Here is a 26,435-nt window from a genome sequence, read left to right on the forward strand (position 1 = left end):
TAGCCGAAAGGCTAGGCGTTGCTACGGTTTGACAAAAAATGCGGGTTCGAATCCCGCCTCGTGATCAAATTTTTTTTTATTCTTTCAAAATTTCTCATAATAGCATGCTATTAAGTTTCATGCGATGAGTGGGGAGATGAAGATCGCTTCCCATCAGGCGAACTACCGGCATACCCGCTATGACATATAAAAAAAAATCATTGCGATGATGTTCTGAATTAAATCAGAGAAGATCAGTATGTTCACCTATTCTATCCTATCCTACTAATATTATAAATGCCAAAATTTTACGAGGATGGATGTATGTGTATGTATGTTTGTTACTATTTCACGCAAAAACTACTGAACCGATTGCAATGAAATTTGCAACATATGCAACTCTTTATCCCGTTATTTCTACGGGTTACAGATTTACGCAGCGGCGCAGCTAATTTGACAATAATTTTGTCCTACGACTATTATACTCGTATATGTGAAAGTCTTACATGTCTTGCAAGTCGCAACGGATCGTTTATATGATATGACTTTTTATATTTAACAAAATTATCATTTCCATGATAATTTTTTGCGAATATGCTCGCAGAAAACTACAGTATCTTATAAAAATCCCAAAAGATCCGTGTATTGATTGCAACGTTTATTTAATGATTATCTCGATAATTAGTACTCAATTAGGATTTACGCTATTTCATTGAATATCTTTATGTGATGATAAATGGATTAATATTATGTTAGAGACAACAAAGACGCATAATTAATTGAGAGTTGACAAATTGATGGTGTGATATTCTATAAATAAATTTGATTACTTTATAAATATATATAATAGCTGACGCATCGTCTAAAAGGTTCGTTCCTATAATTACAACACTTATTGTTACATATTGTTTCATTTTTGTGGATTTAAACAGTATTTATAAGTGCAAAAAACATTTATAAACGCACGTCTATAATAGTACATTGACCAATTCTTAAAATTAAATTAAATAAAGGTGTCCAGCTATCTGCTACTTTTGCATCTAAAGTATTATGAGAATTAGGATAATCCTACTAATCCTACGAATATTATAAATGCGAAAGTTTGTAAGTATGTGTGTGTGTTTGTTGCTCTTTCACACAAAGACTACAGAACCGATTGCAATGAAATTTGGTACGTAGACATCTGGACAACTGCAATAACATATAAGCAACTTTATCCCGATATTCCTAGGGGATACGGAGTTACGCGGGTGAAACCCTGGGGCGCAGCTAGTATGAAATATGATAAAAATTAAAGACGAAACAAAAACTAAACTAAAGCTGGAAACTATAAATTCGAAAATTGCATTATTGGCCTCATTTTCAGAAACATAAATCGAAAACAAGTTGGTATACAGGAATTTGAAGATCCAGTAGATACATATAGGATAGTATAGGCATATCTTGAGGACCTTGAGTTGTAGCGTAGTATTGGGAATATGTAAGCGAGTACTTGAACCGATAGGTTCAATAAACTAGGGATGAACATTTTAAGCCAAAGAAATATTTACAAAAGAAGATGTCTGTCTCTTCTATAAATACAGAAGATAAAGTGCTTTTAATTTTTAGTTTTATAGCATTGAAATGCTTTATAAATGAGAAATTTTGAAAGAATAGAAAAAATCCTGCCTCGTGATCAAATTTTTTCTATTCTTTCAAAATTTCTCAGATAAAGTGCTTTTGATAATTAAACTCCAAAACGTTTTAATTAATGGCTTTCTGTGCGCGGCTTCGCCCCGTGATCAGATTCCTATTTCGAGACACAAATTATATCATAAAATCGCTCAATTGCCAGATAAAAGAAGAACAAACAAACATAAATAATTTCGCATTTATTATCATAAAACCCAAATTTCTCCAAATGAATGCAAGATTAAACAAAATGAACAGTAAATATCATTCTATACGTCATTATAATCTCTCTGTAATGCAACGTCCTGTATTTCTAAAACCTATTTATGTATGAATCTGTCAGCCCTAATCCGACCTTTGGTATATTAATGCACGTATCAAGTTATCCTAACAAATTAGTAGAGACTATAGCGAAATATCATGAGAATTTTCCACTTATGATTTTACGCGAATATTATATATTTTTCACTTCGTAGCTTATAAATAATATGTATCAATGAGTGGTCTTAAATTAGTGGCTTCGTTAAGAGCGAAGACAAGAGAGGCCCTGGTATATGATGCTATCCTAAGACATCAATTATTTAAATATCCACCAAACTTCTGGAGTTGTGCTGTGATCTTCAAGTGGTGAGTGCAGTCTGTGTCAAGTTAATGAAGGAATGTTTAATCCCTCTTAGTAACAATCTTGCATAATTCTGGAGCTAGATTTCATTTAATCACTTTTTGATTATTTTGATCCTTGGCATATCAAAGACAGACGGTCACTTATGTATCAAGGATCCTAAATGAATCATTTTAGATTACGCCGTCAATAAACGAGTATTGGAAAACTTAAACTATAAAATACCCAACATGAAGCGAAATCTATAAAGTATAAATTATAAGATTGCGAATACGAAATACACATGACTGGCCAAAACTTAATATTAACAAGAATTAAAACGTGTACCTCAATTTGCCAATAAAATGCTTAACATCACGTAATAAGATACCTACCTACCCACGTAGGTGATAAATTAGCATTGATTGTTTATTTTTTAAGTCCAAACTTATATCGGATTTGTATTTAGTTGGTCTCGTAGACGCATTAAATCATTTAGGAATTTGAATCAAAATAAAACAGAGCTTTATTACATAATTTCTTTAATTCTAATGTCTATGATTTGTACGTCTTCATTTAGTTTTACACCCGTATATTTCTTATATTATGAGTATTTTGGAGTACTTTATTGCTTTCGAGTCTTTACAAAACATTAAAAGTTACAACAAACTTAAATCCGTGGTATTTATGTTCTGTCACGATCTTTCTTAAATAGCTTCACATAAGGAAACACAGGACAAAACATAACAAACGAATACAAGTTAATTACGTTTTAAAATTAGCACCAGGGGTCGCTAGACCACCCGTTGTTGTTGTAGGAAGGCACCGCGTAGGATTGGATTGGTTGAACAGTTTGGTACTGTTGGATAGGCCTGTATTCCTGGACAGGTCTGTATTGTTGGATGGGTCTGTATTCCTGGACGGTAGAGTACACTGGCTGGATGTTCTGCACGACTGGTTGGATGTGTTGCACGGTCTGGATGGGCTGCTCATAGATTGGCTGCTGGACGGCGTATTGCTGAGGTACGGTGTATACCTTGGGCTGGCTCACATAGGTTTGTTGGGGTTGCCACTAGGAGGAGAATACAAATTAATATACTTGTTGAAATAAAACATGATTATTTGGTGGTCAGAGTAATTCCACAGATATTATAACGCTTCACTATAATACTTTAAAAAACGAGAAGGTTGTTTACGTATCGTATTTCTGGATGTAAAAATTCAGCTTTTGATCAGGACAATGGGACAACATCTATCAAACTAAGCTTCTATGAAAACAATTTTCGCAACCTTAAATAATCGTATTTTAGTCCCAAAGGTTAAATTAACATAGAAATACTGATAAGAATTTCTTGTACTTCCTCTTTTAAAAGCAAATTATACAAATAGCTATTAGTATGAATTTAAAAATCTCTATATAAGGCATCGGAAATTATAAAATGAATAAATTAAAACCGCTTTAATTTATAAAGCTGGTTTTTATGATAAGCGGATATAAGTCGGCATCTTTGTTTCATTTAAAGGTAATTCGACTGCTCGCGTAGATAACAATATTAAATTCTGCTAAAAATTTTTTGATTTAATTTTCTAATACAATATACAATCCAAAATAATCTAAGTCTTTATAAGCTTTTACCAATTACGATCTGATCCGATTATTGAATCTGATCAACTAATATATTAGATAAGCCAGAAAAATGCGGTTTTATTATTTCGTTGTATACTCTTAAGTTTCGTGTGGAATACAAACTGTGACGTTTATTTAAATAAATATTAACTATTTGAACTTGTATATAATTGACTACAATAAGCTAAACATAATTTCATTGTGAAAGCCGATTTTTGTATGAAAAATAAAGACACGGCTTGGAACTAAACCATATGAATTCAAACTAATGATAATATATTTCAAAATAATCGTAAATAATTAAACGGGTAATAAATATAGATATAAACGTGTGCGCAGATTGAATATTACTGGGTTTTTCTACTCATTTGTATGATTTTAGAATTCCTTAGTGAAAACTTTATAAATAAATGTCCTTTTTTCCACTCTGTATGAACAAATTTTTTCAGATAACGTATATTTCAAGACCAGTATAAAATTGTTAATAAATTATATTTATATATTTGTCCTGTATATTAATATTCTTCTGAAAAATTATAACCTAGTAACTATTAGTAATCTGAATAATGTAGTGACATTATGTAGTTAGTTTATTTTATCTTATATCTGATATCTTAAGCCGATTATTTTTATATGAACTATTATTTGACTATACGGAGTATAATTATTGATATATCGGCTCGCTCTTGGCCGGTTTTATTTAATTAATGCAAATTATGTCTTTAAAACTGGACATTCAAGTAACACTAAGTCAACAACAAAATAGTATTGGCTCATAAAATTTTGTATGTAAATGTTAGATGAGATTGGAAGTCACGGTGAATTAGTTATTTTCAAGAGAAATAAGCTACTTAGTTAGAAACTGTGAGGTTATGTTTTGATAATGTACCAAAATAACGCTGTTGAATGTATAAACACAGATATTATTGCAAACTGCAATTAAAATGGTATTGGTATACACAAAATGAATACATTGTCAGTGTCATAACATTTATCTTCAAGGCTTCCTTTTCTTCAATGCTAAAATGGTCTCTTAATATTCTTTCAAATAATCCTAATTGTCAATAAAGCAAATGATGCCTTACCGATACGGGTTGCACATTATAGCTGGGTTGGCTAATCAGCTGGGCCTGGTAAGGTTGGTAGGTGTGCTGCTGGAGCGAGGTGGACTGGTACTGGGTCTGCTGCAGCGAGTTGGACTGCAGGGAGCTGGAGTGCAGCAGGTTGGGCTCGTAGTGGCCGTAGCTGCGCTTGGGGCGAACTGGGCCGGCGACCGCAGCGCCGATGATGGCAAGAATGATCTGGAATTATATTATACAGTTATTTTTTGCGTTCCAAACTCAAACTTTTACTCAAAAACGCAATGGTAATTTTTTTTAACTACCGCTGACTCGAAATTTCGCCACCGAGAAGACTCGGCTAGAATTTTCATTATAATTTCATATATATAATAATAATAATAAAATTTATTGTAAATGATTTGGTGATGATGAATTGCTGATCCTTATTTGTTTTTCAGGGCTAAATCGGTACGCGTAAACTTTGCTATGATATTGCTTACGATTAAACACATTTAAAAACAAAATTTTGATATCAGAAAGAAATTCAAATGCTAATTGCTATTAAATACAACGCCTCAACTTTTGCTCGAATTTGAATATAATTTTTAAAAATTTATTTGATTTTAATGTATTTTAAAAACAACGAATTAAAACAAAACGCTAAACAATAAATTGAGCTGATACCAGCTATTTCTACGTGTATTAATGAAAGAATATGAATCCTACGACATTATTAGAGCAACTTACCAGATACTTCATTTTGCTAATTTCCAGCTGGTACTCTCACCGTGACCCGACCACGAGCAATGAGATGACGAAATGGTTCTCATCGTATATATAGATAGCACAGGACATTATTTATAGGCCATAAATACCGTGAACAGGATTCCATGTTAGTTATATAATTCGGACGATGAATATTCGGCTCGGAGAGCCGTTGGGTATTAAAAACCCGTAATAATAAGAAAACCCGCAAACATAGTGTTGCCGACCTTTTTTTCTGGTCAAAATATTTATATATTTGCAATTTATACCATTTTCAAAGTTGAATCGTTTTAATAATGGGTTTATTGTATTTAATGAGTTCTCAAACAATGGAAACCGATAAATTATATCGGTTTCCATTTTTATCAGTAATTTTAATCAGTTGAATGAATAATTTGGTATTTTGAAAGAAAAGTTTGCAATTACAAATCCTAACACTCTTACACTAAGACGTCAGTGAATTAGTTTTAAGAAAAAATAGTATGTACTAAAGAACATAAATTTTTAAAATACAATCACTTAAATTGTTTTATTCTAGAAATATAAAATAGCTTTTAATAAATGTCCATTAATGCATTCATACTCATATGGCATTTACCTCTAGGTATATCAAGTCCATTGGATATGTGTTGCAATTACGTAAGCTTCTTTAAAATAATCGATACGTAGGCTTTGCGGTTAACTAGTAAATCAATACTGTGTCCGCGGGACTGGATTCAATTGAAGTTTATTGACCGGTTTATGAGTTTTCACACACCTGTCCTTGTGCTGGATCGTACCTTATGCTTTCAATCTATTAAAAATTAGCTTAAGACCGTAATTCTACGTAAATCTATGTATATATCATCCTTTTGTCTTGCTTATCCAGCCTCTTCACAAAATCATATTATGTATTTTATGTAGTTAGGCTTTTAGGTCAGGTTAGGTTAAAAAGGTCCCTGATAAAAAAGGGCAAAATTGTTAGTTCATTCTGTATATAAAGTTGCCAAATTTGTAATTATTGTAAATATTTGTGACTCGAATTAAATATTAATGGATAAGGTACTACATCACTTTATCAAGTGATAAGACTGAAATGAATAGGTTTATCAATAAAGATAAATTTGTCACATATTAAACACTGTTTCTATGGTGGAAATATATCTGATGGTTTTATACATATGAATCTCGAACAGGATTTCGTATTATGTAAATATGAAATAGAATTTAACAAACTTTTTAATAAAAAGGTCACCGACTTCCACAAGTTCATAAGTTACATTTTTAACATTTTTGTGACTAAGTTACACTAACAGGTTTAGTGTTATATATTACTTTTGTCGCTCTACAATAAATCCTTAATCCTTTAAATTGATTATTAGGTTTGTTATTATTGATCGATTATTATATATGTTGAACGTAAAGACGTTACATTATATATATCATCATCACCATCATTATCAGCCTTTTGATGTCCACTGCTGGACATAGGCCTCTCTCATGACACGCCACTGAGCCCGGTCGTTGGCTCTTTATATATATATATATATATATATATATATATATATATATATATATATATATATATATATATATATATATATATATATATATATATATATATATAATACATTATTTTTAAAAAGAAATTCGTTAAAAATTTTCAAATATCACCTAATGGCATAACTCAGAATACGTATCTTAGAATATATTTGAGTAGTATTGGAATGTTGTTAATCAAATAATATGGTAATTATATATGTATATTATTTAGTTTAATGAGATGACTTCACTACCAGGATGTAGTAGGTCGGTTGGCTACGGAGGCGCCCTTTGACATATATTGATTAGTGAAATGATACAATTTTATGTGTTTTGTGGCTTTTATTCTTATTACGACTTCTTAAATTATGATTGATAATAACTCTATGATCATAACATACAATATCATCATACATAACAAAATGTTGTCAATATGTTTAGGCGATAGACGTGATGTTTGACTCTAATGGGAATTATAATTTACGATTTTGTAATTGAGAATTTTTCTATTATTTGTTGAGTCTTTGTAGACATAATAAAACATCCTTTGCGAATGTTTATGGGCGGTGGTGATCGCTTTACATCAGGCGAACCACCAGCTCAGCTGTCCGCTATGACATAAAAAAAAAGCATCACATCTTTTTTTATATTGGCCTCAATGATTTTAATTTCTTTTAAGAGATAAAGCGGATTCATGTGCAATGGTCATGCTGTAAATATCATTGTTCACAGAGTTAGATATAAAGTAATCATGAAAAGACTAGCGCAGGTTCTAAATTGTTTTCTATAAATTATATGACTAATATATTTAGTTATGTAAGAGTGCTCTGTCTGTGGATAAGTAGATCATTCTAGATCAGGTACAGAGAACAAATGTACAAGTGTACAGGGTTAACGGTAAAGTGTAAGATTATGCTTTATGGCAGAACAGGATTGTAATTGGTTTGCAAAACAATAATTTTCATAGAGTAATTTGAAAGATTCTAATAAAAAGACACCTCTACATTATTAATAGAATTATTTTATACAACTTTGGTTTCCACAGAGTTGTACTGATGGTGGTGAAAGACTCGTTAAAGAAACTGCCCGATGCTAACAATTGTTTTTCAAGTAAAGTTTTTAATGTAAGGATTGTAACATTAAACATGTAAACATTAATGAAGATTTTTTTAAATACTAGTACCTATTAGTCTGGTATCGTAGAGAAAATATTTTATACACTATTTTCATACGACTGGTCTCTGGGGTATCTTAAATTGAGATTCTTAACCCTAACAGCTAACTTGTTACACTTGCTCCATTATTAATATTGCGGTACAAAACTTTGCAACCTTCAATTTATATTGGAATAATTCATATTTTAAAATTTTCCACTGTTATGTTTAAAAATATGTTGTACGCTTAATAATATAAAAGATTTATATTAACTTGAACCTACCATCTATATATACATCGATTAAATTAATCTAGATTATTTTTTAGTTTGAATTAGACGTCAAGTGTTGACATAAACTGTATTGTGTTAATAAAGCTACGTTTGAATTGTGTTTAACTGCTATATTGACTAAAATATAAATAGGATAAACAACCGTACATAACATATGTAACCAAAAGGTGTATATAATAAATATAAATATTCGTATTGATAACCGGTAATTATAAAATTAATGTTAAATGCGGCAAAATAGTGAATAGTTGAAATAAATTGTAAATAAATGACAGGAAGGTATTGCAACACCACTTCCGTTTGTGAAATAATTGCGCTTTTGAAATTGAACGCTGCGGCGAGCGGCGTCGCCTTTTGGTCCTTTGATTGGTCAATGTGGAAATATTTGCCACTGATACCTAAAGTGATATGGTCAAAGATAACGCCATTAGGAAATCAAATACTTGCAGCATACACTATACGGGTGAAAGCCGTTTTTTATTTTACTCAATATGAATAAATTGCAAAAAACTCACGTATTTAACAATATTTTTTATTCACGTAAACAATTTATCGGGCGTATGTAGTGAATAACATAAATAAAATGCGTTTAATTTTAATAAATTTATTGAACTTAACTCACAATACTAATTTGGCACTCAAGTGGTAACCTTGTACCCTTTCGCTCGCTGACGCGATGGTTTTTATTATGGGGGCGTAGGCCCTAATGCCAGCCGTGGCCGAGTCCCAGGAGGGGAGCACCGAGTCCGTGGCCATACAGACCATGTCCGTATAGGCCATGATCGATGACTGGGGCGGCGATGCTATGGCTTATGATTGGCGCTGGGAGAGCTACGCTGTGGCTGACGATGGGCGCGGCGATGCCGACGCTGTGGCCCCCGTAGAGACCGAGCCCGTGGCCCCCGTACAGGCCGAGTCCGTGCCCCCCGTACAGCCCGTGGCCGAGTCCGCCGTACCCGAGACCGAGCAGGCCGCGCTTCTCCTTCTTCTCCTCTGCGCCGTAGACGGCAGCCACGAGCAGGAGTACAATCACCTGGAGGTCAAGTTAATGTTGTATAAGTACCGGTTGTCATGACTCCGATACTTTTTAGTGACACAAGCCGTTAGGGTTAACTTTAGAACACATTATACATTATGTTTGACGCGGAATTTCACATTAACTATGACATTACTCGCTTCCGATCAGTCAATACAAGTTTAAACTGGACGTATTATATATAATAAATAAACTATCTCAGTTAAAGATTTTAAAACTTTAAGCTATGCATAGAGAAAGTCTACAAAAGAGTATCCCAGAAACTCCCTATTGTAATGTAAAACCAAAATGAAAACAGTATTTTTTTTATTATTACGTAGTATTTCTTTGATATTTATAAGTGGGTAATAATTTTATGAAAGAGACCGAGGTTATAAGTACTTAAAATATAAAAAAAATTACGTTTACAAAGATTATAGTTTGGTATCTAGTCTTTTATAATTCAATTTAATATAAAAAAAAAATACTCACGAATGCTTTCATTTTTAATGTAAAGTTTATAAAACTGCGTCGTACAAGTGCGCTAGATTCCTAACAGACGCCAGTTTCTGCGGGATCTAGTGCTTATATATGCGCCCTAAGCGGACCTAACCCCCCTCAAGTTGATCAATGATTGGCGAAATTGAGTAAAACCTTTCTGATCTCAATAATTTGTCATTTGCAAAAATGTGTGGTCCATTAACATACTTTAAAATATACTGATAACTAGTAATTAACAAGAAATAATTGAAGCAATATCCCAATTTCACATCTCTTTAATTTATTATACAATAAATAGTTATTCGTAAATTCAACTGATGTTTTAGGGATAATATCAATTTATAATATGCCTACACTGTTCTAAAAATGTTATAAAACAAATATTTGTAACCATCATTAATGAGATGATGACGGTGGGGCTATTGATGAAAATCTAGGCCATATTGGTTACATTGGTTCGTTTCTCGTAAGCTGAAATTTTTAATGTCCCCAAAAAAGTAGGAAGGTCTCAATTCGACTGTATTATCTCGGGTTTACAGCCGATTGCCGTGATTCTTTTCGTGCTTGATAGCAAATTTTTTGTAATTTGGTCCCCTTTATGAATTTGGAGAGGAACCTCACCCCAGGGACGTCGGTGCTCTTTTTACAGAAGAGAATTTTCCATTTATTGTTAAACACAAGCAATAAGGTTCTTATTCATTTAATTCAAAGTAAACATACGCCCAAATTTTGTTTAAGATATCTCTTCTGTAATATTCTTGCAACTGCATCAATGCAAACCCAATATTCCTCATTAAGATTATAAGCAATACGAGTAGACAATAATCTAAATATTGTATATAACTCAAAGGTAACTTACTGATATAGTGATCTATCAAAGTACAGCACAAACCACTGCACGGATCGTGCTGAAATTGGCATGTAAAGAGATGTTATGACGTATTATAGAGGAGCTAAACAGAGAGATCCGATTCCAGAGATACTTCCTTTAATAAACCGTCGGCATGAAAGGGATCAGGTATATTTACACAGGATATTTAATGATGGCGTTGATTCTCCCTTCCTTTTAAGCAAATTACTTTTACGATGCCCCCGTATATGCTCTCGTGACAAAGCTCTTTTCGCATTACCTAATTTTAAATCAAATTTCGCTGGAAATACATATTTATATCGTGTTTGTAAAAATTATAATAATAATTTCAGCGACCTTGATATTTTTTCTGAAAGCTTAAAAACATACAAAAACAAAATTCGAAAAACAATTAATTATAATTTTGATTTCTAAATTTAAACTGTACTCATGCATGTGATTTCTATGTTTTTTTTTTTGTATCCTTTATATTCCGTATGTGACTGAATATGTCTTTATATTTAAAGTATTTAATTTTTTAGTGGAAACTTTGCTGATATATGTATGGTATATGTCTATAATATATAAGAATAATTGTATTGTTTGTTTCCCAAAGTCCCGGCTTGAATAAAATATTTTTTGAACAGTTTTAGAAATTCTCTCTTAGGGATTTTCGGATTATGTAAGGTTAGGTACCTTAGAAATAGTAAAAGGGTACGAGGTTTGAGCTACCACTCATGTAATATAATTCGTTTCCTGCGTAGTAGCCAACTTCCAATCAAGATCGGACATCCTGTACAAATAGTTTAAATCAAAATTACATTTTCTACTTATTATAGAATCTTGAAAGACTCTAAAAAGCTTGTGTTTCATAATTTTATGTGAATGAAGCTTATTGAATTGGAGTGAACGTAATAATATTTATTATAAAAAATGCTATAGAATATGTTATATTTTAGTTAACAATCGAGGTCAAGCAGTTAATATCAATTCGAATGTGAACCTAAGGTGGACGCCGAATCGTGTTGTATACCATATTTATCCGTTTGTGATATAATCTATCAACTTTACAAAGGTTTCGAATACAGGTTTAACTTATAAATATATTTATGTAGCAATAAAACTTCAGTGCGATTTACACCTATTATTTTTATGCAGTTCATGTGAAAATAAAAATAATGTTGTATATTATATGTATAAAGAAAATAGTAATTGTGTATGTGTTGTCAAAGAAAAATATTTATAAGTTTGATAATATTTACTTTTTTGTCATTTGTACTTTGTTTTAAAGGCTTTTTTATAGAACTACTTGGTAATTTGAACAAGAACTTCCCGCTGCAATAAATTCGGTGCATTTCGTACGTCATTTTATATTTGACTAGAGATTGACTAGGCAATATTTAAAATACCACTTGTTTGTTTGTTTATTTTATTTAAACAAAAATGAATAAGAACAACGAGGATACACTCATTATTATTGACCTGTATTATTATAAGTGGGTGAAGCTTTAACCTACAGTATTAGCAAATAAGTAATTTCTCACTACAACATTCACATTATTCCTACACCAAAATTTAGTCTATAATTAACACAATTCACTTTTCACAGAACAAGATCAGGCCTCACAAACAACTCATCGCAGTCTTTCTCTATCAATGTCATATAAGGGCTTTCCGCACTGGTCACAAAGAAATTCCTTTTCTAAAGGTAACTGCCACAACTCTTCCAAAAGTCTGCTCTTTGTTTCACAGTCTGGATGTGACACGATTGTCACGAAGCACGTATCCAAGAGGTTATTTTCACTCTCTATTCTTCGCAATAATTGTAGAGTTCGCAATAAGATTCGGGATCGTAGAGCAACTGGTATAAAAGGTGACTTTAAGACTTTCTTTGATATTGTTAATAGCGCCTTTATATGTTGATCCAGTTGAGTTTCTGATATAAAGTTTAGTGCCAATGTTTCCTCGCTACGGGAGTAGAGAGTGTCCATTTTATAAATATATGATACACCTTTCTGTGAAAGTGTTCACAGTTGTTCCTAATTGCGTACTGACATTTTTTTACAAATATAAAATTTATTTTGAGTGTGTTCCTAATATCTCGTTTCGGAAATGATAATCACCAAAATGTATCATTACTGAACTTGTCTATTATAATTAGTAAAGTGTGTACAGTAAGTTAATAATCATTAATTATTCGTTTTTGTATAGAGGCAAATAAGTTTTCTATTCAATCGTTTGCGTTAATGAATCTTGAATATTAATCGACTTATATTTATGATCTGCATTAGTTTAATTGAAAACAAATGTTCTATATTTAATAGTAATATTTAATTTTTTTCTAACTAATGTTTGTGAAACGAGCGATGTGAGTATTAAGGTATCTGTATAAGGCCTAATGTCCTAATGCAATGCGACCTGCAATGGACTGGAAAAACACAGCCAGGTACACTTCACATTTTGTAAACAGATATCTATTACTAGTTTTTGTACAAGCTACAGCGCAGTGGCTGTGATTTAAGGTTCCGATCGAGTTCCAAATATGGTCAAAGTAAGGATTTATATGCTCTATTTAATGTGTGCCTCTGACTTTGATCTTCATCATCTTTATAGATGTTTAGATTTTGCCGTTGACACAAGAGTTAGTGCCTTCGTTTAATGACAAACTCTGAATATTTGTGCATATGAAGCGCTTAATATTACTAAAGCTACTTTTCTTACTCCCTCCTGGTCATGTAATAATTATTGTTTGTAACCGACATTCTCAAAAACGAAGGAAGGTTCTCAATTGTTCGAAGAGTTTATTTTATTCTAGTTAAATATAACTTTACATAAACTGAGTGATTGCGATTCTCATCATAAAGTGTCATAAAACATTATTTTGTAAACGAATACATTGTATTACGTGACACTAAACCCTTTCAACGCCTTTTAATATTGTTATCTTGTGGTTCCATTTCCCAGTTATCTCTTGGACAAGTTATTGATATAATTATCACACAAACGCAAAATCTTTTATTATATTGCTTGAAACTTATACGCGGTGAGAACGCACGTGTGGCCCATATTCATGACGTTGGCCATTTATTTGTGAATGTCGCAAAATCAAAGTTAGTACTTGCAAAGTATATAGATGTAATACAGATGAAGTCAGTTTGGTTTTGTATTATTACATTTTTCATTGATAAACAAATACTTGAATAGGTTTTGACTTATGAAACGGTCAAAATTTTAAATTCTTCACCTCTAAATTGGAAAAAAACACTTCTCAATTCTTGTATTCAATCCTGCATACCTACTAGGTAGAATAAAATAAAGTATATAGTATTAAGTGATTTATTTCACAATAAATAAATAACCTTAGTGTAGAACAACTAGAAAAATTGTAAAAATAATAAAAAGGCAACAATTGCATCTATCGTGAAGTGATGTACAAAATATAAAAACTTAATAGCTACTGTTATTTTTAAACCTAATTAGAATATTTACAAGTTAACACATTTCATTAAATATTTAAAAAATGTTATTTCGACCAAGCCTCTTATATTTTAAAATTTAAATTTCACTTTTCAAACCATTATTATCAAACCTGTATCACATGCTTCGACGAGGTAGTAATAACATATAAATGCTATTAAAACTAAATGCGAAAACGCTAAGCTTCCGTCATGAGCCGACGGGCGGCCCCAGCGTCCATTTCATAAGTTATAATCTATGCAATTAAATGATAATTATTGGAAATGGTCCAGAGGCCTGTCGATAGGCGGCTGCAGAGCGAGGGGTATGTGGTTGTGAAACTGTGCGCTCTCGTCATCGGAGTTGCGACCCTCCACGCCTTGCTGAGGTACACCATATTCTTGGCCGGGTTGGGCTACGTTGTAATCGTTCTGACCAAATTGTTGTTGAGGATACTCCTGTCCATGTTGGGAGAAATCTTGCCCGCTCTGGGAAAAGTCCTGATTGTTGTGGGAAAAGTCTTGGCCGTGAGAAAAGTCATGCACATTATGGGCAAAGTCATGCGCTTGCTGAGCGAAGTCGTGCGCTTGTTGGGAAAAATCATGAACTTGATACTGATTTGGCTGTGCGTACTCTTGTGCTGGCTGCGGCGTGCCGTATTCGTGGTTCAACTGGTGCTGGTTGTTTAGGCTCTGCTCGTATTGCGCCTGTTCTATTTGTTGTTGGATGTGCTGTTGTATTTGGTGCTGGTAGTCGTGATACTGATCGTCGTGATGCTCGTACACTTGAGTTCCCTGCTCCTGAACAAAATGATGTTGTTGGGGATAGTGAACGTCGTGTTGTGCGGCATCTTGAGGTTGTGCAGGAACAGGAGACCATCCATCGTGTTCTACAGGTATTGAAGGTTGTGTAGGCTGCAGGTGAACTGATGGTTGAGGAATAAGCTGTGTCGGTTGTATGGGTTGTACGTTAAAAGTGGGGTGTGCAAAAGTCTCTTGCGTTGGATGTAAATGTACTGCGGGCTGTGGTTCATGCGTTGGCTGAAGCAATGTCGGAGTTTGCTCTAGCAGAACGTTATGAGTGTGATGCTCCACCGATCCTTCGTGCGCAGCCGCCTGAGGTAGAACGTGGAAGTGAGGGTTGTGAGGTTGAATTACTTGATGAATTGATTGTGTACCATGAAGTGCGTTAGGTAGGGGATAGAGTGGTGCTTGGTAGCTATTAATAAACGGATATCTTGGATACGTTGCAAAATAGGACGTTTGTACTGCACCGCCCGGTCGAATTACATACTGCTGAGGTGCTCGGAATAATGGAGTGGGAATTACAGCAGCAGGAGCTAATGGTATAGTTGCAGCAGGAAGAAGAGGTTTTAGTAAATTACTGTGTGGAAATACATGTACTGGTGGTGAAGAGATTGGTGCAGCTTGGGCTGGGAGAATTGGGGATGGGATAATTACTTGCGGTGGGGCTGGAATATGTTGCGCTAGGGTCGCTGTCGGTTGAGGCACAGGGACGACGGGAGCGACCGGGGCAGCGTGAACGACAGGAGGGGGTGGCGCGACCGGGGCTATAGCAGGTACCACTGGTAATATTGGTCTTGGTGGTACGTGATGATGATGGTGATGAAAATGATGATCGGGCTTTACGTAATACTTCGTATGAGGGAACCTCAATGCGTAATGCGGATGAGGTAGACCAGGCACTTTATGGCCGACTGGAACTGGGAATCTTGGCACTAAGGGATTCGTTAGCGGCACTTTGACTGTCGCAACGGCTGCTGTTGGCGGGTACGTGACGACGACAGGCTTCACCACCGAGTGAGTGACCAGTGGAATGTCGTGGCCCAGTTTGTACGGCGGTACATGAGATAGTATACCCCTCTTGTGGTGTTTGCCGGTTATGTGACTAAACAGCTTAGCTTTAGTAGCTTTGATGTGTGCAACATCAGCTGCTGCATATGCGATAAGACACAAGATCAGCGCAATCTGCAAAGAAAGACAATGATTCGATATTTTATTTTATAATTCAAATTGATTTTAAGATATTAAACTGAATGTATTCATATTGTTTATGAAACAAATTATGTTTGCAAATAATTAGTAGCCTGTTTATTGTAAAGATCTGAACTAGCATAACACATATTGCTTTATATACATAGATTCACTATTATTCTTATAGCACAAAGACTATCAGGCACTTAGCACTTCACAAGCGATACAACTTGCACACAATTTTGATCGTTTTCACAAAAATCACATCACTACCACTGCATCTCCAGTACTTACAGTATGAACTCTCATGGTGGACGGTCGCCCGGTCGGCGTAGCTTTGTTTTAGTAACGGACCACATGTGAGCCCACCACCTATACTTATAACTTACAATGATAACAATTAGTATGTAACCAACGTCCTATTTTCACTGGATAAGTCAGCATCGCGGCTTTCCCTTCCTAAATTCAACATCCGAACGTGATGTAATGTAAATTAAACTTTATACGATCGGGCGAGAGTTCCTTATTGTTCAGTAACAAAATTAGGGAATCAAGTCGCGTACTAGTTGCCGTCATACGTGTAACATGGGTGTGTAGCCGCATACAAATCTATCAAGATACGTAATATGGAGAAAATTGGTCCAATCGAAACAGAGTTGGAGTTTGCTATTTTTAATTATTTATTTTTGAGACTTAAATATTTCTAAATATTTGGAACTTCCCTGAAACGATTAGACTCATGATTGTTTACGTAGAATATTTCGTGAATATTTTATTATCTATCTACATATGACCATTCCTTATTATACGGACATAAATCTTATAAAACAAAATGTTTAAATCTATTTAGCCCTTCTTGAGTTTAACATAACTTTCATTTATTCTTTTATTTACAGATATAGATTTAAATCTTTTAGAATTCTGTATCACTTTAACTACCACCGTAAAATCACTAATTGTCATGAAAACATAACGATAAACTAATGAATTTAATGGCAGGATACATTTTTATACAGAACGGTTTCTTCTAAGCCCGTGTTGATATTAATGCGAATTTTATTCCTCACTTCGGCCCTGTGCTGGCTAGGACATTACTTATGCACGTCGTCTAATATCTGTTACCAAATACCCACACACTTTCCAACGCTCTCACTATCGTTGCTCCTTGCAGTCATTATTGTGAATCGGAAGTGTTGCAACAAGATCAGTTGTCCTTGGATTATGTAATCATTATTTAGCTCAATTGATTTTACGTGTTTCATATACCTATTCTTGTGAGGGTGAGATATTTTTATTACGTTTTAGATTTTTATTGCAACATTTTATTATTGTTTTTTTTGTTAAAGTAGATTTATATTTAATAAAAAGAACAGGATATGAGGAAAACTATGATTACGAAATCATTAGAAAGAGATATATAGAAAATCATTAAAACCTTCGGTAAAATAATAGCAAACATGCGTAAATTGAACACAGCAAATTTAAATGACATTTGACAGTTTAATAACGATGTCATTATAAAATGTAAATAAAAGTTTTGTAGTTTGCACACATTTCGTAGCTAATTATTATGATTTAAAATCATTGCTGTTCATTAGTTTAATTCTTTTTATTTTGTATTTCCTTAAGCTCGTCCTGATGGAAATAATAGAAAACATTTGCCTTGTATGTTTGCAAGCGAAACATGTAAGAATATCTTTTTTCAATAAGATTGATGGACCATCACCATACGAAAAGGTGGTGAAGTATACAAAGTATAATATCAAACCTTATGATGGGCCGGCGTGGATTTGTAAAGACTGTATTGACGAGTTGGTTATAGTTGAAAAGTTTATAACCAAATGTGAACAGGCTAATGAAGTATTGTGGGAATATTTTAGTCATGAAAATGGTATGTTCTGTTAGTACTATTGTACTAGTTTTAGTCTTATTTATTATTGTTAAAGTTCATCAGATGATATATAATGACATGAGTCAGATATGGAGTAGCTTTTACTTTTCTTGACAATGTCTCAGTTATTCAATGCAATTAGACTTTTCGATTACATCACAGATTGAATGTTAGAATCACATTCAATACTTGTTAATCTGTGAATCCATACTAATATTATAAAGCTGAAGAGTTTGTTTGTTTGAATGTGCTAATCTCAGGAACTATTGGTCCATTCTTTTAGTTTTAGATAGCTCTTTTATTGAGAAAGTCTTAAGGCTATATATGTACCATGGGCGAAGCCAGGGCAGACCGCTAGTACTCTATAAGATCTTTCATATAATCATTTGATATAAAATTTCAAATGATAATTTATAATTAATTTAAATTCATGATTTCAAATAATCATTTCAAATTAAATCGAAGTTATTAGAAACTTAATTGTGGTTTCAGAATTTGGGGATGTTGTCACAAAGGCCAATCCAAATGAGCCACATCCAGAATGTGATGACGCTTGTGTCAATATAAATGAAAGCCTATCTGAAAGAACAGGTCAAGAAATCAAGAACAACAAAGGAGTTGTAAGGACAGACAAACCTAGGTATCTGTATATGTTTTTCTTTAAATAGTTTGCTTACCTTCCTTTCCTTATATTTTTGAAAGTTTCTATAGTGATGGTTTCGCAATAAAGATATTTGCACAGTAAGATATTTATTGTTCCAATAGTTTTATTATATGTATACATGTATTTATCAATAATTCAATAATAATGTAGTTTCACAGATATAGTAAGAAACAAAAGTTTCTATTAAAGTTCTCTATGAAGTGTAAGAACCAAAACAATTGGTTGTAACACCCAATTATAAATTAAATATTTCAGTGCAGACCTCAGCCCAGTTAAGAAAAATGTGAGAGTCAGAAGAGTGTGCCCTGTCTCTGGATGTCACAAGTCATTCACCACTAAGACTAACCTTACAACACATTTAAGAAGACATAACGGTGTGTATTGGTAGATATTGTGCATGTCAAGCAGGGTTGAGTTCTTAGTATGCTTTAGTGAAGTCCTGTGCCCCTAGTGGGCTATGGGGCAAATGATATACATCTGTTTCACTGATCGATTTTCTTTATGGACAAGTAGGTGATCAGCCTTCTGTGTCCTGCCAGACCAAGACAATTTTTTTTATGTGTCCCCACTGGGAATCAAACCCAGGACCCCTTGGTTCTAAACTCATGCGTTATGCAAAATATGCTTTGGGCTCTTTTAATAAAATGACCTATATATGTTTGCCCCAGCCCTCATATTCTAAAAAGGTGTATGAGACATCAACTTTTAAACTATAAAGATATAATGCTACTGCCACAAAAATACTAAATCCCTACTTCCCTACTCCCTACTAATATTATAAATGCGAAAGTAACTCTGTCTGTCTGTCTGTCTGTTACGCTTTCACGCCTAAACCACTGAACCGATTTTGACAAAATTTGGTATGAAGATAGAACTGAACTTGGGAAAGGACATAGGATACTTTTTATCGCGAAAAAAGGGTAGAAAGAGTTGAAAGAGGGGGAAAGTTTGTATGAAAGTTCATTATTGTCAAACCGATTTTGATGAAACTTGGTATGTAGATGGAGCTAAACGTGGGAAAGAACAAACCGACCTTTTTAATGCGAAGAAAATGCTTCTTACCATGTCACGCAATATAAGCGAATTCTACGCGGGCGAAGCCGCGGGCGAAAAGCTAGTAGACTATATAAATTAGTAAATGACAGTGTTTTGTGAGTTTCAAAGTTATGTAATTTGCCAAGATTTATATTTTCTGCAATGTGATTACAAGAATGTTTTTATGATTCCTCATTGTTAATTTAAACCTATTATTTTTCACATGTTTGTTGTAATATTTTACTATACAACACACTTAGAATGAAAATTAACTCTATTAATGAATGAATGAATAGATTGAATGCTTTTGCTGACACAATAATTTCCTATTCTGCTTTACCCATAGCATAGCCAATGATTATTATTATATACAATTGTATAAAGCATGATTGGCTTTGCCACTATACTAAATTATTGAGCCATTCAACACCCAAACCAAGCCTTAAAACCTAAAGGGTAAAACGGCACCCTATTACAATGTATGGTACCCTATTATATTGTACCAAGATGGGTGCTGTTATAACAACAAATAATTTAAAAAAATCGAGGTTAAGCGTCAGTTGGCATGGTCATAATTTGGATGGCTTCCTTGCTCTTTAGCTTATTTGTACGCAATACCATAGTATCGCGAGACCGACTCGTACTTGTCCGAACATATTGTTAATCTTTGATCATAAATAACGCCTATTGAGGCAAGTACTAATCACATAATTAGTATGGATTATATAATATGAATGAAGTGTAGAGAAATATATTATGTAAACCTTTGAGTTTGATTATAATATAAGGATTGAATTGCATGGCCTTTCGGCAATTGCCAGATAATGCGATCAATTCAGGGAAGATTACTTTTTTTTGTTGTGTCAATTGTGAAACTTTTTTCTAAATAAATGATAAATATCAATAAACAACAAAAACACATGCAAATTTAAAAATTCTTTCTTGTAATCAAAAAATACATTAATTTATCAGAATTTGATGTGATGCTTAAATATATCTAGTCCAGAATTAAGTAATATAAAAATGATTTTGTGTGTTACAGGTGAGCGACCTTTCTCGTGTCCAGAGTGCGGGAAGGCGTTTAGAAGTAAGAACACTCTCAACAACCACACCAGAATTCACACAGGTAAATACTAAATTTAATTGTATAATCCCCACTAATATTATAAATACGAAGGCAACTCTGTCTATGAGTCTGTCTCATCTTGACGCCTGTTTTTTTAGTGCAATCTGAAATTACTGAACTAATTTTTGTATGGGCTTTGAGCGATCTGTTACGTAATATTGTTTAGACTTAAATATAATAAGAAACTTTAGATCTGAGTATAAGTACTTAAAAAAAAAAGTATATATTATAACAATTGATGAGAATTAAAATGAATAACAAGTAGATTACGGTTACAATAAGAAGTTTAAAAATGTATTTAAAATTTCTAATTATTTCTGTAGGCCGAGTGCGATGAGTAACGCGGCTACAGGCGTTCTAATTAAAAACACATATTATTGCATTTAGTTGATAGAGGTTGCTCTATATAAAATATTTACATGTATTTAAATAACAATAACTGTGAACAGGTATAAAGCCATACGTGTGCCCGACATGCGGCAAACAGTTCAGCACGAACAAGCTGAGCGCGCACATGCGCACGCACGCGGCGCGCACACACGCGTGCGGCGTGTGCGCACGCACGTTCACGCACACGCGCGCGCTCGCCTCGCACGCACGCACACACGCGCCGCCCGCGCGCGCCTATGTGTGCGTGGCGTGTGACGTCAGATACAACCATAAGCAATCGCTGAATAAACACATGAGAAAGAGACACGCGCAGGTACATTCATATAGTTTTATTTTAATGTTGATAGATTTGATAATTTTAATCGTAGTTTACATTTCGCGTATTTTTTAACCGACTCCTGAATCTTATAAAGTTATAGGTTTAATTTTGTTAACTTTATAATATGAGCGTATGTTAGTATAACATGGATTTGACATTATTAAGTTTAAATTTTCGACTAAACAACTGTGTACTGTAACTCAAAAAGAGTTATTCTGGCATAATTTAGCATTTCTTTACAGAAGCCGGTGGCATCCGGGTGATACAATTCCCAAATACAACAATGTATTAGTTAAACATTTAACTATAAAGTGTGGGTTATCTAGTCACTTATAAAATATAAATTATTCTCAATGAAATTAAGTCGTTTTTATTTGGTAGTTACTTGACTATGTATGAGGCCTTTAATTCCATTAAAATAATATCTACTGGTATGAGCGAAGCTGGTAGATAAATAATAGTACATTATTTTGCATATTATATTTTCGTAACATTAGAAATATATATCTGCAAATTATGTTACTACTAATATTAAATATACACGTCTATACGTATATTATAAAACAGACAAGTCTGTTAATTTTTTGTTTGATTGAACGCGCTAATCTCAGAATTGACTTTAAGATTCATTTTTTAAGGTTATAATTAACAAAATAATGGCAACAAATATTTCTATTTTAGCGGATCAGCTTGTGTAATATTCGCAAGAAATAAGTTCCTGTTAATTTTAAAGAGAACTAACAAATTGAATGGCTTGAACTGTTGCAATATTTAATTTTCTTAAGTAAAATGCTCAAAATGCAATCGCACTCGCTTCGGTATAAAATTATTCGTCTGAAAATGTACCTTAGCGACAACCCTTGCTTAAAAGTTGGATGCTCTTTTATTAGAATAATAAATCTCATAGATTGACATTAATTGTTTCGTATTAATAAGGTATAGAATATAAGCTTTTTAGAGCACCCACAGAGTTTCTAGCTAGCTCATCCCGTAGAGACAGATTTTGGTAAGAAATTTGGTTGTGTAACGTGCCATAGTGGATGAACAAATAATTAAAAGTTAGTCTGTAAACAATGGACATGGATATTTCAATGTTTTCCATCATTTTGATGGTGTTTGAATTATAGAACACATGGTCGAAATAACTGCTACTTGTAATATTAAAAAGATATTTATATTATTTCTTTTATTGGTAAAAATATAAATAATTTATAAACTAAACAGTCATATCCACTCATTGACATGCCAATGACAAGATTATGAATGAGAAGTTAATCTACACTAATATTATAAAGAGGAAACTTTTGTATGTTTTTCGCAAAAACCACTGGACCGATTTCGAAAATTCTTTCAACTTGCTTGAGAGCTGCAACTTGTCTGAGTGATATATATAGGGCTATATATGTACCACGGGCGAAGCCGGGGCGAACAGTCAGTTAGATAGATGGTGAAGAAAGTAATGAAGCCATGGGTTCATTAGCAATTTCTAAACAAGAGGAAATGTGAGGTGTTTTTGTCGATCGAGGAGGTATTGACCGCTGACCGCTACTCTGATTTCTATTGCGTGAGTTGGACCTTGACCCACTGCGCCAGACGTCGCCTTGTGCAAATCGAATTTCACGCCCCAGCGCCCCGTTCGACGCCTCCAATGCAAATAATGAAATCGATTTGTCGAAATTTATTAAGAAACTTAAATACAATTTTCTTAACTAAATATAAAAATATAAGATTTTAACAATAACATTATGTACAGAACTAAATCACAGGTCGCTGTTTGGTCAGTGCTTTCGAAACGGTGATCACCATCTACAGTTTGTGGAGACAATAAATAATTACAATTATGGCGGGTGTCCGTTTGGGGCAAAGCGCGGACGTTTACGGCTTTCTTTTAAGTGTTCTGTTTTTTCTTTTAACAACCGATATTTCTGGCTGATCGTCGTCGACCCGAACGTTTGTAGCTCGTACATAATTGCTCTTGTATCCTGTTTCGCGGACTCTGGCGTTTGGACTCAGTTTGTCGGATCGTTCGCTGGAGTCTGACCTTTCAGCTTCGCTCGCTCGTTCTGTGTCCTCACTGGACCGTTCTCTCTCATCCGATCTCTCCGATTCGTCGGCGCGTTCTCTGTCTTCTACATACCTGCTTTCTTCGGCGACTTCTTTCTTATCTTTTTTATTCTTTGCTTGTATCCGTTCCGGGTCTTCGCGAAGTCTTTCATGGTCATCAAGAAAATGACCCTCATCTTCAGCTGCTTCGAGTCGTGCTACATCTGCGTCTTTCGTTGGCGGCGGAATGGTTAATGTTCTGTAATGCTCTTCCTCTTCGGATATTGGGAGTTTTTTTCCAAAGTAGTCATAGTCGCCCGCTGTATATGCTTGACTGTACGTGGATCGAACCCGTCTGCTCTTCTTACGACGTCGTCTACGCTTCGGAGCTTCCGATCGTTCCACTTGTGTGCTTTGCTCACTATCAGTATCAGAGTCGTTTTCTGGATATTCTTCCCTAGGAGTTTCTTCCGCGCTATCTTCATCGCGATCAGGAGCTTCGGGTCTTTCTCTGTGTAGTTTTTTAGGCCTTTTTTCTTTATAGATTGGTGGCACTCGAACCGTTACTGTGTCAATTTGGTTAGGGTTGTGTTCAGTGGGCGGAAGCACGCGTGGTTTTAGCTTTCGACGTGGATCCTGTGTCGTCGTTGTGACTTCGCTCTCTTCCTCACTCCCTGCGTCGTCTGGTACTTGTAAGGGTACACGGTTTGCTTTTGGTCGTTCTCTCTGGAATTTTTCTGAATCATCATCATCATTCCTGCGACGAAGTTGATTTCCTAAGTCTCGATCACCGAAATGAACTTTTCTATAATCGTTGAGTGGCAGTTTTTTCTTAGGTTTTTGTTTTTGAGCCCAAAACTGATCAACAGCGGTACCGAATTCACGTACAGCTTTAGATCGATCGCGAGACTCCTGCGCATCCTCGTAGTCATCATACAGTTGCTCCTGTTGGCCCTGATCATTTTGGGTTTCATCATCTTCCACGTCGAAGAGATAATCGTCGTCGGCGACTTGTGGCCTATTTATATTTTTAGCGTCAATGGTGTGCACTCGTTGCGGAACTCCATCACGAACGACAAACGCGTCCACGTACACGCGTGGATTGCGAGGAGCTGGAGGAGGCAGCTTAGCTGCGCGAGGCTGAATTGCTATGGGCGTAATTTGAAGTGCAGGTTGTTCTTGCGGCGCTTCCTCTTCTGCAATATCATCATTAGCTGCAGGGGTGGGAGTAGCTAAAGCTCGGTTAAAGTTAAAGTTGAAGCGCAAGTTGGAAGTTATGGTTTCAAGATTAGAATCTGCTTTGGGTTGGGCAGGGGCGGCGCAAGGGGCAGCAGTGGTTGGGTTCGCGCGGGGTGAAGCGCACGGTGGAGGAGGAGGAGGCGGGGGGGGTGGTGCTGGTTTCGGCTTTGGGGCGGCTCTAGGTTTAGGACATGGGGGAGGGCGCGCTTTCGGTGGCGGTGGTGGTGGTGGAGGTGGCGGTTGTCGTGCCCGGCAGGGCGGTGGGGCAGCTGCTCGCGGAGCTGCACAGGGTGGCGCGGCAGGAGCTGGAGGGGGGGCCGCTGCTGCTGCTTGTAGAGGCGTATCTATCCCCGGCACAGGAGCGACGGGCGGCGGGAAGGCAAACGCCTGCGGTGGTTTCCTCGCCACATTATACCCGAGAACATCAGCCAATCCTCTGAATACTATATCGCCGAATGTCCGCTTCTTCCGCACTATAGGTTCGTGGTCTCCATCAGTGAGAGTGTCGTTGGTATCGCCCAGAACAATGTCTGTAGCATCTGCGATGGTCTCGTTGACCGCGTCGGCGATGGCGAGCGTCTCGTTGGCGGTGTCGGCGATGACGAAGACGTCGGCGGCGCGGGCGACCGCCAGCAGCGAGAGCAGGACCAGCGCGCGCGGCATTGCGCCGAACTAGTGTCGCGCGGGACTAAATTCAAGCACTTTTGTGCACACCGCAATTGCTTAAGGCCCGTCACAGATGACTGCGCACGCCCTGCCCTAACTATCACAACATTTCTCGGAGTTGCTATACATTTCTTTGTGCATTTGTAATGTTAATTACGTGTAGACGGAAATAAACAAACTGTTACTGCAAAGTAAAAGGTAATGTTCCATTTGTACCTTAAACCAGAGACCAGAATGTTTCAATATAATAACACAATTTCAGCACATTGCCCATTTACTTCGTACTTAAATGAATTTATCTACATTACTATTTTCACTCCACACAGATACAATAATAGTATTTTTTTTCGTCACGATACAACTTACCTTGTAAATATTTTCTTTATATTCTCTCAGTTCACTTTTGTCAAAAGATCAGCATCTCGCATAATAAACTCGTGTATCTGTAGTCCTTACCCGACCGACACGCTTTCAGAAGGATTAAAACAGATCGTCTAAGCACATATGTGTTCATAGCTCCTATACAAATTTGTATTACACACGTTCAAAATTGTGTGTCAGATGTAAAATGGGA

General features: G+C 35.1%; 5 protein-coding genes across 5 annotated transcripts; 1 reads left to right on the forward strand and 4 right to left on the reverse strand.

Annotated features, from left to right (window-relative positions):
- Positions 1-2,779: 2,779 nt before the first annotated feature.
- On the reverse strand, positions 2,780-5,760 carry LOC119832942 (DNA translocase FtsK-like). The gene is made up of 3 exons (XM_038356773.1): positions 5,687-5,760; positions 4,964-5,179; positions 2,780-3,323 (listed from the first exon to the last, which is right to left on the reverse strand). Exons 1-3 carry the CDS (start codon positions 5,696-5,698, stop codon positions 3,030-3,032), a joined length of 522 nt encoding a protein of 173 aa, XP_038212701.1. The 5' UTR covers positions 5,699-5,760; the 3' UTR covers positions 2,780-3,029.
- Positions 5,761-9,260: 3,500 nt separating this feature from the next.
- Positions 9,261-10,332, reverse strand: LOC119832830 (neuropeptide-like protein 29). Its single transcript, XM_038356616.1, has 2 exons — positions 10,180-10,332; positions 9,261-9,705 (listed from the first exon to the last, which is right to left on the reverse strand). The coding sequence occupies exons 1-2, from the start codon at positions 10,189-10,191 to the stop codon at positions 9,376-9,378; spliced, it is 342 nt and encodes a 113-aa protein (XP_038212544.1). The 5' UTR covers positions 10,192-10,332; the 3' UTR covers positions 9,261-9,375.
- A 4,035-nt stretch (positions 10,333-14,367) lies between these two features.
- LOC119833124 (proline-rich extensin-like protein EPR1) lies at positions 14,368-17,045 on the reverse strand. The gene is made up of 2 exons (XM_038357012.1): positions 16,783-17,045; positions 14,368-16,482 (listed from the first exon to the last, which is right to left on the reverse strand). Exons 1-2 carry the CDS (start codon positions 16,795-16,797, stop codon positions 14,770-14,772), a joined length of 1,728 nt encoding a protein of 575 aa, XP_038212940.1. The 5' UTR covers positions 16,798-17,045; the 3' UTR covers positions 14,368-14,769.
- Positions 17,046-18,282: 1,237 nt separating this feature from the next.
- LOC119833019 (myeloid zinc finger 1-like) lies at positions 18,283-22,272 on the forward strand (the record flags this gene model as incomplete). Its single annotated transcript, XM_038356889.1, has 6 exons — positions 18,283-18,379; positions 18,872-19,019; positions 19,299-19,417; positions 21,121-21,204; positions 21,654-21,907; positions 22,156-22,272. Coding segments are annotated over 6 exons (723 nt in total), but the record flags the coding sequence as incomplete, so codon positions are not given.
- A 1,516-nt stretch (positions 22,273-23,788) lies between these two features.
- Positions 23,789-25,858, reverse strand: LOC119833020 (nucleolar protein dao-5-like). The gene has a single exon (XM_038356890.1). It carries the CDS (start codon positions 25,856-25,858, stop codon positions 23,789-23,791), a length of 2,070 nt encoding a protein of 689 aa, XP_038212818.1.
- Between the last annotated feature and the right edge of the window lie 577 nt (positions 25,859-26,435).

Source organism: Zerene cesonia, chromosome 16 (assembly GCF_012273895.1).
Source record: "Zerene cesonia ecotype Mississippi chromosome 16, Zerene_cesonia_1.1, whole genome shotgun sequence".
Taxonomy (NCBI): domain Eukaryota; kingdom Metazoa; phylum Arthropoda; class Insecta; order Lepidoptera; family Pieridae; genus Zerene; species Zerene cesonia.

Coding starts and splice junctions, on each gene's coding strand:
- LOC119833020 (XM_038356890.1), bottom strand. CDS start 25,858: ATGCCGCGCGCGCTGGTCCTGCTCTCGCTGCTGGCGGTCGCCCGCGCC.
- LOC119832942 (XM_038356773.1), bottom strand. Junction 3,324..4,963: donor ATAATGTGCAACCCGTATCG/GTAAGGCATCAT, acceptor TTCTCCTCCTAG/TGGCAACCCCAACAAACCTA.